The sequence below is a fragment of the Cricetulus griseus genome, chromosome 4, assembly GCF_003668045.3.
Source record: "Cricetulus griseus strain 17A/GY chromosome 4, alternate assembly CriGri-PICRH-1.0, whole genome shotgun sequence".
NCBI lineage: Eukaryota > Metazoa > Chordata > Mammalia > Rodentia > Cricetidae > Cricetulus > Cricetulus griseus.
Window position 1 is genome coordinate 86279389 of NC_048597.1, and position 13222 is coordinate 86292610.

At 43.5% G+C, this 13222-nt stretch overlaps 1 protein-coding gene and 1 non-coding gene across 7 annotated transcripts in view; both read left to right on the top strand.

Moving 5' to 3' along the window:
* Positions 1 to 13222, top strand: part of Fry (FRY microtubule binding protein) — a 378278-nt gene that overhangs the window by 355537 nt on the left and 9519 nt on the right. For all 6 annotated transcript variants that reach the window (XM_035443188.1, XM_035443189.1, XM_035443184.1 and 3 more), the window contains 3 exons: positions 231 to 329; positions 2788 to 2871; positions 9822 to 9932. In XM_035443188.1, coding sequence (XP_035299079.1) covers positions 231 to 329; positions 2788 to 2871; positions 9822 to 9932 — 294 coding nt within the window. The remainder of the gene's footprint in view (positions 1 to 230; positions 330 to 2787; positions 2872 to 9821; positions 9933 to 13222) is intronic.
* On the top strand, positions 7076 to 7179 carry LOC113835478. Its single transcript, XR_003485045.1, has one exon. It is a non-coding gene; the product is annotated as a small nucleolar RNA U13 (small nucleolar RNA).

Here is a 13222-nt window from a genome sequence, read left to right on the forward strand (position 1 = left end):
TCTTCCATAATGAAACATGAAATATTACTGATAATGATAATAAAGCCATGCATAAAATGGATGTCATATCTTAATGTAGGTTTCCAATAGAAGGCATGGATTCCAAACTAGTATCTGGTTCCAGCTGTGAAGCCAAATTACTACTCACTTCTACATCTTTTCTGTTTGTGTAGCAAGGTATTGCTGTTGGTGTTTCCATCGTTTTTAAAGCAAATTGTTCCTGTCTTTAGCTCCTTTCCTGTGGGCTCCTAGACAAGCTGAAGTTCAGTGTGTTGGAACTGCAAGAGTATTTGGACACATACAACAATAGAAAAGAGGCCACTCTCTCGGTAAGTCCATGTTCCCACGCATGGCAGTCTAGCTGCAACTGAGAGAGCCCAGCTGTGAGAAGTCCTGGGGGGTGTTGTGAATAACCTGAATGGGCTCTGTTGGGGTTGCAATTCCTATTTAATAGTGACAGAACAGCATAGAATGACCAGCTTTTAACTTTATCCCCCTAGTGTGTCCACCAAGAAACCAACACATATCTTTTATATGCTTGGTATGTTCCTTGATATGCATTAGAACAATTTTCTATTATCCAAGACTTGAATGTATCTCCTGTCCTAGTTAGATTTCTATTCCATGATAAAGACCAAGGGGTCAAATGGCCAAGGGGGCTGGAGAGATGGCTTAGAGGTTAAGAGCACTGACTGCTCTTCCAGAGGTCCTGAGTTCAATTCCCAGTAACCACGTGGTGGCTCACAACCATCCATTATGAGATCTGGTGCTCTCTTCTGGTGTGCAGATATACATGGAAGCAGAATGTTGTATACATAATAAATAAATAAATATTTTTTTTAAAAAAAGGATCATGGCCAAAAGTAACTTGGATTAGGAGAGTGTTTGGACTTAAAGGTTACAATCCATCAGAAGGGGAAATCAGGGTAGGAACCTCAAAGCAAGAACTGAAGTATAGGCCATGGAGGAATGCTACTTACCACTTGTGTCCCATGACTCTCTTAGCCTGCTTTCTTATATCACCCAGAACCACCTGTCCAGGGATGACACCACCCACAGTGGGCTGGGCCCTCCCACATCAGTCATTAAGAAAATGCCCCCACAGACTTGCCTACAGGCCAATCTGATGGAGTGGATTTCTCAATTGAGACTCCCTCTTCCCAGATAAGGCTAGGTTTATGTCAAGTTGACAAAAACTAACCAGCACATCTCCTTCCAGTGTTAGCTGCTCTCAGATCTATTTATGGTGGGTGTCACCTCCTTCCAGCTCCTGACCACTCTGAGTAGCTTTTTCTCCTTGTCCTCATGGCTTCAACTGGCCCTAGCTATTACTCTTAACTCCCCCCACCCTCCATTTTAGATCTAGAAATCATCCATGCAAACCACCTGCTTGCTGACAGATAGAGGCCCAGAGAACTCGGGGAGTCAGTAGTAAAAATATGACAAGGTGTATACACATGGTACTTGCTTGTGTCTATGACAAGGTAAATGACACCTGCTTATGTCTGTGGCCTCCTATAAAATTTTCCAAGCACTATAAGAAATATATGAATTTTGAAGATGAATGGACTTGAGTTCAAATCAAAGCTCAGTTACCATCTCTCACTGGCCATCTGATACTAGCTCATTAGTATGGCAGGCATAGAAGCCATCCTTTCCTGAGTCCATTCTGTGTGTCTGACAGCTTACTGAGTTGTAAGTTTGCCTGGTTATTATTCTTATCTCTCAGGAGATTTCTGAGGCTGCACCATAACTCCACTGTCTTGTATTTCTGTGGCTCTCTATCTGTCTTTATGTCCCAGCTTCTTAGCTTGGAAAAGTGATCCTTACTCTCTGGCTGGTGGAGTGGATTAGCCTGTTGGTGTCAGATGTGAATTTCAGGGCTCACTGTATCATGCCCAAAGGTCCCATTTCACATCCATGCTACTTAATATCCCAGATGCTTAAACCCTAGTGAAAGTCCCATCATCACAGCTAAGCCATTGCTGTGATCTTTCTTCCTGTGGCAGCCTCCTGATCATAACAGAGAAGTGGGATTCAGTAAAGGCAAAATCATCCCACCAGTGAGAAGTGTTGGTCCTATCACCTAATCTCCACCATATGAAATGTTTCTATTCATAAGAGAGTATTCATTTTCATACACAAATCAGGAATGATCTGGTGAAAAACATTCTCCAAGGCAATATATTACATTCTTGAAATTATGTTTTGGGGTAGGGCTTTCAGGGACAGAATCTCACCATGTAGCCCTGGCTGGCCTCGAGCTTGCTGTGCAGACTAGGCTGGTCTCAAACTCAAAGAGAATTAAAGGCATGAGACACCGCATCTGGTCATGAAATTATATTTTAAGGGCAAGAGAGATGGCTTAGCAGTTTCAAACACTGGTTTGGTTTCCAGCACCCACATGATGGATGGCTCACAACCCTGTGTAACTCTAATCCCAAAGGATCTAACATCCTCTTCTGGCCCACAGACATGCATATACATATGTGCAGGCAAACACACATACACAGAGAGAAAATAAAAATAAGTAAATCTAAAAGAGACCTTTTTAACTTTAAAAAGAAATTGTATTTTAAAATAGCCATTACCGAACCTACGAAGGTATTTTAGTTTCAGTTCATCTTTAACCTTCCAATTTGGACCCTTTCCTAAAGTCATTCCAGCAGAATTGTATTTAGTCTTGTTAGAGGCATGATCAAGTTTTTCTGACATTCGCCATGTTTTAAATGTTCTTGGGACATCTGTGGATCTACCCATGCCCTGTCTTTCTTTTTCTGACGACAGTGGCTTGCCAACTGTAAGGCAACGTTTGCAGGTGGTTCGAGAGACGGAGTGATTACCTGCCAGCCTGGGGACTCAGAAGAAAAGGTAATGAGTGCCTGTTAAGTCTATGCCTCTCCTGTGGCCTGGCTCTGTGTTGGGCTTGATCCTCACAAGCAGCATGAAACTTGGGAGAGGAAGAGGTGAAGGGAGCCATCTCCCACATTCACACAACCCCAATAGAGGAAGGCGTGCATCCATACTATGCATGGTTGTGTGTTGATGGGAATGGGGGACTTCCGTTTTCTCCTTTCAGGAAAAACAGACATAAAATTAACCTTTTTGCCAGGTGCTGCATAACCATGCTAATCACTTCCCAATAAGCCTTTTTGTTTGTTTGTTTGGTTTTTTGTTGTTGTTGTTGTTGTTTTGGTTTTTCGAGACAGGGTTTCTCTGTGTAGCTTTGAAGCCTATCCTGGCACTCGCTCTGGAGACAAGGCTGGCCTTGAACTCACAGAGATCTGCCAGCCTCTGCCTCCCGAGTGCTGGGATTAAAGGCGTGCGCCACCAACGCCCGGCCAATAAGCCTGTTCTTAATCCTGAATAGAAAATCACAAGTCATCATTCCTTGCTGGACCATCAAGTTCATTGAAAGAAAGGAAATTTGCCTGTTGACTAAACTTTACCAAACAATGTAAAACAGATTTTCCCATTTAGAATGCCAGCAACTGATCACAACATTTTCTATTATGAAGGAATTCAGGGCGAAGAGTGAGATAAAACTATTCATTCTGCATTAGGTGTGAAGGGCCTCCTATCTGGCTTTTAGAGTTGCATCTGCCCTCCAGATGTTGTCAGGGAGATAGATAGCAATCAAGACATCATAGGGGCATAGCCTGTGGGAATTTATTTTAGTTGACATAGTCACATTCAAAATGTATTTCTGACTCTGGGTTCTAGAACAGTAATTTACATTCAGCACTTATGTGTTTCATCTTTCTGTAAAAACACCCCGTGGGCTATTTTTCTTATCACTGTAGTGCACAGGAATGAGAGGGCCAACCTTGAAGAAGTTAAATGTTGAACCAGACTGTCAGTCAACCGAAACTCACTACACCTCAGCCTTTAGATATGGTCCATCTGTCTGTTTTTCAAAAGCAGTTTCCTCTCCCATACTGGCTAAAGATGTGTCTGCTAGCATTTATTTACAGTTTGTTTTGCTTTTGGTGTTGGTTTTTTTGAGTCGGGGTTTCTCTGTGTAGCCCTGGCTGTCCTAGAACTCACTCTGTAGACCTGGCTGGCCTCGAACTCAGAGATCTACCTGCTTCTGCCTCCCAAGTGCTGGGATTAAAGGTGTGTGCCACCACCACCCAACTATTTACAGTTTTCTTATAAATACTAAATGCCTGAAAGTGTGTTACCAATATCACAAGCTTTGAGGGTTTTTAGCTTTGAAAAATATTCATGAACATAGTCCAAAAACAATTTTTTTCAATAAGCAAAATATAATGTCTATTAACTGAAGATGTAGCTTGTTGGCAGAGAGATTGCCTAGTATGTGCAGGAAGAGTGGTAGCTGTCTCTGTACCAAACCCAAATAGCAGTAAGAGGAATAAGAGGTGAGTGGCATTGCATTCTCATGCTAAGGCATAAAAAAACTGTGTATCAGTTACCTTCTACATAGAATCTAAACTTTATACCATCTAACTCACACATCTGACTTTCAGCCATTGGGTATGATATAGTAAGCCAGGCACACCAGGGTCCAGAGGCAGGAGGACTAAAATCTCAAGTCCGAGGCTGACTTTAAACTTCCAGCAATCTTCCTGTCTCAGCCTACAGAGATGGGCTTATAGGCATTTGCCACTATGCCTAATTCTGTTCTACGGATTTCAAACTTCCTGCTCCTCAGTTGTTTAGGATTTGTTCTTCAAATCAGCATTCTTGGTCCTTCTCCTCCCCCAGGCCCCATCCCAACCCCACCCAGCCAGTTTAGATAACACATTTCCAAGTCAAGCTTTAGGATTATTTCTAAAATCCTTGGGACTGCAAAAATCAATGACATTACCACGACCATGTCAAAAGAATCTTAAATTGCCCAAGCACAAACACAGATACATTTACAAAGACTTTTTTTTTTGACAGTATTTCTCTGTGTAACCCAGCTGCTGTCCGGGAACTCACTCTGTAGACCAGGCTGGTCCACCTGCCTGGGATTAAAGGTGCAGAGACTTCTAATGGGGTTATGTTTTAAAACCTGGGTATAAAAAAACCCAAGCCCAAAATGAAAGCATGCATTATCATTTTCCACAAAACAGCCCCATAGAAAGTCAGTTCTACTCTTGTTGAAACCCTAAATGCAAATGAGGCCCGGGTCTATGGCCTAGTGAAGGAATTCCAGATGACAAAAGCCAAGGAAGCTGCCACTATTCCACCTGAGGAGGAGTGCTCAGGAGGAGCACCGGGTACTTGGCTATCACCCAAGAAGCACAGTTGTGCCCTACTTGCTGAGTGGGAGGAATCCTGTGACATTCCTCAGGATCAAGCCAGAGCTAGCAAAGAAAGTTCATTTGCCTTTACTGACTTCACTGTCTTGATGAGTTCCATGGATTAGGGTCTTGTTTTGTAAATGAAAACAATAGCATTCTTGATTTAGGACTATACCATTTACCCAGCACTAATGCCATCTCACAACACCAAAAGTTAAAGTCCACACCAGCAGCACTGACCTGTTTCTGTGCTTACTATTTGATGTACATCCTATTTGATGATTTCTGGTAATCTTCAGTGCTGCCCTTTGTGGGGCTGGAGAGATGGCTTAGTGGTGCTCAGTTCAGCTCTCAGCACCTATATCAGGTGGCTGCCTAAAACCCCAGCTCCAGGGGATCCAACACCTCTGGCCTCCACAAGCATGTATACACACACACTCTTAAATGTAAATTTTAAAAACTGGCCCTGTGACCTGGTGGTGGTGGTGCACACCTTTTGTCCTGGAACTCAGGAGGCAGAAGAATCTCTAATTTGAGGCTAACCTGGTCTACAGAGGGAGTTGCGGAACAGCCAGAGTTACACATTGAAACCCTAATCTTAGAAATCCAAAATTAAAAAGCTGGGCGGTGGTGGTGGCATACACCTTTGATCCCAGCATTCAGTAGGCAGGGGCAGATGGATCTCTGTGAGTTCAAGGCCAGCCTGGTCTACATAGTGAATTCCAGGACAGCCAAGACTACACAGAGAAAAACCCTGTCTTGGAAAAAAAAAACAAAAGCGAAAACAAAAAAAACACCGAAATTTAAAAATAAACTGGTCCTGTGTACCTAATCTCACAGCACACTGTGTGTCAGCACCTAAGAATGGAACTTACAGACGTGAAGTTTTCCAGGAACTAGTGAGTGCCTTAGCCAGATAATATACAACACAGTCTTTAAGGGATTTACTTCTCTTTCAAAGCTTAGAGACTCATAACAAAAAAAAATTAATCAGTAAATTTACAGTCACCTCACATGTTACTCTCATGTGATATTGACAACAGTTGAGGGAAAGGGGGAATCGGGAATCACAGGTGGGGTGGGGGGATGTCTAAGTGCATCTGTAGGCCCCTGTGATGAGTTGACAGTTTTGTTATTCACTGGACCATGTGTTTAAATACACTGTATTAAATTGACAGCCCAAAAGTATTTTTGGGCCGGGCGTTGGTGGCATATGCCTTTAATCCCAGCACTCGGGAGACAGAGACAGGCGGATTTCTGTGAGTTCGAGGCCAGCCTGGTCTCCAGAGCAAGTGCCAGGATAAGCTCTGAAACTACACAGAGAAACCCTGTCTCGAAAAAACAAACAAACAAAAAAGTATTTTTGGGTGTTTTTTTTTGGGGGGGGTTGTTTTTAAGAATTTTCCTTGCCAAGGATTAGTAAGGGGGTGAGGTAGGTGCTTGTTTATATCTGGACTCATAATTGGAATTAATCAAGCTGGGGTTGGGATGGGGGCTGAGACAGGGTCTCACTATAAGTCCAGGTTGACCCCAAACTCTCCAGCATCTTACTTTAGCCTCCAAGTGTGGAACCTCAGGTGTGCTCCACAGGGCCTGGTTTAAGCAGATTTTAAAATTTTAAACATTTTCTCCGAGTTGTGGTACCCCTTCTCAGCTACCAAAAATTTCCACACCCTGCTTCTGTAGTTACAGTGTCACTGGTGACATTTAACAAATGATAGCTATACATGGCCCATTTTGTAAATTTTCAATGTCTTAAGTTATAATAACCAGTTTTCAGATTGTTTTTAGGAATTATTTAGCAGATAAAAATAATTAGAAGGATCTTGTTTTTGGTTTGTAAGTGTGATGATTGGCTGTTCACACCGTAGCTGGATATGTGCCTCCCGAAGACCTGGTTACAATATTAGCAATTACCTGTGGAAAAAAAAAATGTGAATCATAAAAAAGAAAATAAGTGGAAATACTTACATTGCATATTTGAGAGTATACACCATTTAGTATCTAGCAGCCTATTTTATTACATGTTCTCAAGCTGAGGGCTGGAGAGATGTTGAGAGACATCAGTGGTTGACAGCATGCCCCACTCTTGCAGAAGGCCTGGGTTTAGTTCCCAGCACACAAGTTGGGTGACACACAGCTGCTGTATCTCCAGCTCTTTAGAGGATCCCATGTCAATGGTCACCAAGGGCACCTGCACTCATGTGCACATACCCACACATACATCATTTTAAAAAATCATCTATACATATTCCCAGTCTGAAAGGCAATCCAATTGAAGAAAATAAGTGACACTGTAGTTGCCACCAGGGGACAGTCCTTCAGATTGCACAACTGCCCTCATAGCTTGTCATGGCACCTGCTGTTCACGTGCAGGCACAGTGCACTCAAATCTTCAAGAAGGAAAAAATAGAGGTTAATTCTAGTCTCCCAGGTGATCTCAGAAAATCCAAATCAACTAATCAGAGATTCCCAGGACTAGGAGCCATGTTTTTCGGTGCCACTGCCCACTAAAGCTTGTTTTTTAACCAGACCGCTGTGCATGTTGAACGGGTACAACACTGGCAGCTGCTGGCCAGGTCTGGGCCAGCAAAGCTAACACGGTGGCAGCTGTGCTCCTGGAAGAGGGCTGTGCTTTCTGTTGCATGCCACACTGACCCTATACTTTCTTTCCTTTCCTTTGTTTCCTGCGCCATGCTTGCTGCGTAGCAAATGGAATCTCTTGCAGTAAGTTAACTTTCTTTCATATTCTTTGTCCACTGAGGCATGGACTCCATAATGAGCCTTATTTTTACTGTTAACTGTTGTATCTTTTAGCATGTTTCCCCTTTTTTGTTTAATTTTCTTTTCTTCGGTAGATTAAGATGTGGCAGCCCTATTGGTAGCTTTCTGGGATGCTTTCTCCCCCAAACAGAAACCTCCATCGCTATGAATTCTCATGCTCTCCATGGGAAAAAAAAAAAAAAAAAAAAAACACACCTCGTTTGGTATTTAGGAAAGTCAAGAGTTTTCATGGCTAGGTTTCAACTTAAATTGGGAAGATAACTATTTTTAAACACTTTTTTTATTAATTTGCAAGATTCTGGCAGTTGCATTTCAGACAAGATTTTATAGGATTTCCATTTTTTAAAAAAGTTTAAATTAACATAAGAAATTTTACTGAAACAACCAAAGACCCATTTTTAGCTAATTAGTGAACTTACTCTTCACTCTAAAGCTATTTGCCAGTACTTAAAAAAAAAAAAAAAAAGTCTAAACAAAACTGGTTTCCAGGCTGGGCAGTGGTGGCACACTCCTTTAATCCCAGCATTCGGGAGGCAGAGGTAGGCAGATTTCTGTGAGTTCGAGACCAGCCTGGTCTACAAGAGCTAGTTCCAGGATAGCCTCCAAAGCCACAGAGAAACCCTGTTTCGAAAAACCAAACCCCCCCCCCAAAAAAAAAAACTGGTTTCCTACTAGGAGGAGGAAAGTTGGGGAAAGGGGGAACTTCTTTCAGCATTGTCTTAGCATGAAATATATACATATACAAATGTACATATATATGTGCATCAATTTTAGTAACTTAAAAATCAAAAGACATGTCTGTCACATCAACAGAATGTACTCTAGGAAATGTAAAACTCTTGTCATTTATCTCCTTCACCTGGTTTGGGGAAAGTGTTTTAAGTTTCCTCATCTCTCTCAATTCTGAGATGAGTTCTGTGTAGAGCTCCTCAGGCAGCATGAAGTCCCAGTTACCCAGTCTTCCTGTAGCATCTTCTAAACCCAACAGTGGAGTGTTTGCATGTCTGGTTTACTCCAGGTGTGAAGCTCTTTCCCTGGAGACTACTGAGCCATGGACTCCTGCCTGATGGAGGCTTGCACTCCCCCACCCCCACCCCACCCCACCCCACCCTACCCAGGCTTGCACCCTCCCACCTCACCCCACCCCACCCTGTGCTGCCCCATACACTTCAGAAGCTAGCCCATCGTTGACATAAGATAGACTACGTAGAGAACACTGATCAAAGAATGCTGTGAAAACTGGTGGTGGGATGACTCAGGCTTTCTCATCACTGTGGGGCTTGTATTTCTGCCTTCAGGAGTGGCTGCCCCCTCGATGGCAGCCCAGACTTACACAGCTGTCTCCCAGGTAGCAATTCAACTTACAAACTTAACACCTAGAACTAGTGTTTTGCCTGTCAGCTTTCCCTTTAATAAAAAGGATTCTTGGCTGTTTAAAAACAGTTTGTAGCTTATAAAAATTAACACAACCACTCAGCTGTAATTTATAGGGATTTCGTTGGCAAATGCAACAGAAATGTGGTTCCCTCCATCCTTTTTCTAGCCGATTGTAATTAGTCACACTCCATTGTAGAGAAATGATATGCTGAACTGTACTGTGACGGTCTCACCGATGTTACTGTGGGTCTGGGTTTGTTTTGTTTAGAATGTAAACAGATTGGAACCCGTGTGTGTGTGTGTGTGTGTGTGTGTGTGTGTGTGTGTGTGTGTGTGTGTGTCACTTGTCCCGAGTTTATCAGAATGAGCTTTCACAGCTGTTCCTTCCCATGCACCCTCCCTCTCTAGCAACTGGAGCTCTGTCAGAGGTTGTACAAGCTGCACTTCCAGCTGCTCCTGCTCTATCAGTCCTACTGCAAGCTCATTGGCCAGGTGCACGAAGTGAGCTCCGTGCCAGAGGTGAGTCCGCCACCTGCTCCCCCAAAACCACGTAGTATGGTGTCTTTCTTAATGTTTTGGTTTGGGTTTGTCTGATTTTTGGGTTTTGGTTTTTTGTTTGTTTATTTTTGTCTTCCATCATCCACCCCGCTTAAAATGGTACAAATTGGGTTAGTTGTTTTCCTGCATACAATTATTATTTTGTTCAAGCACCAGTGAGAAATACATTTCTATTTTCTTTGACAGGCTTTCTGTGTGTGGCTTTAGAGTCTGTGTCCTGGAATGCATTCTGTAGACCAGGCTGGCCTCGAACTCAGAGATCCAGCTACCTCTTCCTCCCAGGTGCAGGGATTAAAGGCATGTGCCGACACCGCCTGTCTATTTTTTAACTCTAAATGGTTTTCTAGAGCAGGGCCACAACTAAGGTGAAGAGTAAGGTAGCCTCACAGTTGGGGGCAGTTCCACCAGTACAGTTACAACAGGTGCCACACTTGCATCACCCTTGTAAAAATTAAAACAATTTGAGCACACTGCTTCCAAATGGGCTCCTGTTTTTCCTAGGTGTGGAAGTGAAGGGATGGTGGTGTGCTCAGAAGGGACACACACAGCATGTATGTCTGATTTACTAAAGGTGAGGAAGGTTGGCATCCGAGAACAGTCCTGTGGAAATCTACCCTGAACAGTCTTACAGGACAAGGGCAAGCAATGGAGCCAAATACTCAGAAAAGAACCATCTTTGCCAGGCTTGGTGGTGCATGCCTTTAATCCCACCACTTGGGAGGCATAGTCAGGCAGATCTCTGCAAATTTGAGGCCAGCCTGGTCTACAGAGTGAGTTCCAGGGCAGCAAGAGCTGATACACAGAGAAACCCTATCTTGAAAAATAAATAAATTAATTAATTAATTAAAAAAAACAACCAACCACCAAGAACCACCTTCATCATAAACTCAGCAACATAGAAGACAAGCAAACACAGGCAGTTTCTATTGCTAGAATAAATGAATACCTAAAAAAAAAAGTTAAGATATACAAATGCAGAGTATATACCACCATCTATACTTAAAAAGCAATTGTAGCAAGCCGGGCGTTGGTGGCACATGCCTTTAATCCCAGCACTCAGGAGGCAGAGGCAGGTGGATCTCTGTGAGTTCGAGACCAGTCTGGTCTACAAGAGCTAGTTCCACGACAGCCTCCAAAGAAAGCCACAGAGAAACCCGGTCTCAAAAAACCAAAAGAAAAAAAAAAAAAAGCAGTTGTAGCAAGATGATCAACTAGAAGTGCCTAATGCTTAAAAGAACCCAAACCAAAAAATACACAGTGACTCAAGGAAAGGCAAGAGTAAAACCTTCAGAGAGAGACAAAGCCACTCATCCTCCCCACTCCCAGGCTACCATCCATAGAGGATCCACTCAGATGCAAGACAGCCTTCTCCATGTGAGGAAAACATAACCAGGAGGCACCCACCATCACACCCCACCACTGCTGCAGACATTGTTAAACCTGAGAATTGCAAGGAGAAAGACCAGTTCTTCAAATATTCATTTAAACGACTACTGGCCAGGAAGATGAGCACTGGCTAAGTCCATACCCGGGATTCCCTGAGAATGGCCATGAGCAGCATTGGCCAGATGCTTATAGAAGCAAACTCACACGGTTCCGTACTTCCTATCTTTGTCCATTCAGGGGCAAGCATACATCCTGATGTACTTCCTGCCTACATCCAGTGCAGTTGGGTCAACCAAACTTGTTTAGGGAGGTGGAAACATATAGATGGTTGTCTTACATGAACAACAGCCTCCAGCACCTCAGGAAGTACCTGTCCTTAGGCAAGTGGGGCTTACAGGTTAACTTTAGCCGTTACCACGTCTGCAGGTCTTTGTTGTGGAGACTCCTACCATCCTCACAGGCCTGGAGTTCACAGAGTTGCAATACTCAAGAGAAAGCCCCACCCACTCCAGGACCCTTGCGGTTGCACTCACTGCACCATCTTGAACTGCAGCTGCTACAGTGCAACCCTGCTGTGGAGGACAGTAGCCACTTCTGTCTCTTAAGGTTCTGCCATCATCGTTACCATATTCACAGATGGTAACAGTCCTCAGCTGAGCGCCTGCAGCTCCCTGCCCAATAGAAGTTGCTACTATAACCTGCCCATGTATAACCATATAACCCCCATCCTCCGTAGAAATTGCTACTATAACCTGCCCCAGATATTCAGAGCCAATGCCCAGTGGATCAGCCATGACTCCAGCACCTAAACTGGCAGCCATTCCAGGCCACCAGGAAATCCTCTCAGAGCTGGAAGAACTATGATGCCTCAGGACCTAAGCCAGCCTTCTCTAAGAGATTAGATCTTTGATCCGGGAGAGCAGGCATCACCTTGAACTTGTGACTGCATGAACCATACCTGTATAAGATCAAGTCACACAAAATCCCAGCATGGAGCAGGGAGGTGGTCACAAGTCCCACCCATGAGCTGAGCTAAGCTCCTACCAGCAAGAGGTAGAGGAACAGTCAGTTTTCTTCAAGGATTCAGGCCCTGAGAGACTACCCATGACCCAGTGACCCTGCACCTACGCACACACTGGCAGGACTGAGTGGACTCAATGGATCTTAAAAAATAATAATAGACTTAGCCAGGCAGTGGCGGCACATGGTTTTTATCCTAGCAGAGGCAGGCAGATCTGAGTTCAAGGCCAGCCTTGTCTACAGAGCGACTTCCAGAACAGCCAGGGTTACACGAAGAAACCTTGTCTCGAAAAACAAATATTAATGACCATGAAGTTTGGAGGCGGCATAGAGAAAAGGATGGGAAGGGCAAGAGTGAAGGGTAACCTGATCAAAACACATTATAAACGTGTGTATGGATTCTCAAAAGAATTTTTTAATAAAGATTTTATTTATTTGTTATGTCTTCTGCCTGCATGCCAGCAGAGGGCACCAGATCTCATAACAGATGGTTGTGAGCCACCGTGTGGTTGCTGGGAATTGAACTCAGGACCGCTTAGAAGAACAGTCAGTGCTCTTAACTGCTGAGCCATCTCTCCAGCCCCAAGAGTTTTGTTTCTTTAGAGACAGGGTTTCTCTGTGTAGCTTTGGAGTCTGTACTAGAATTCTGTTAACTTGGCTGGCCTTGTACTCACAGAGATCCACTCGCCTCATATGCTACCCACCCAGCTTCAAATAATTTTTAAAAAGAAAAATCATATGTACTGAGGAGATTTTTTGCAAACACTACATTAATAGATGAAGGGTATCTAAAACATGAGAAGTCTTACAACAAAATAACAAAAACAGTTGAAAAATAAGTAGAA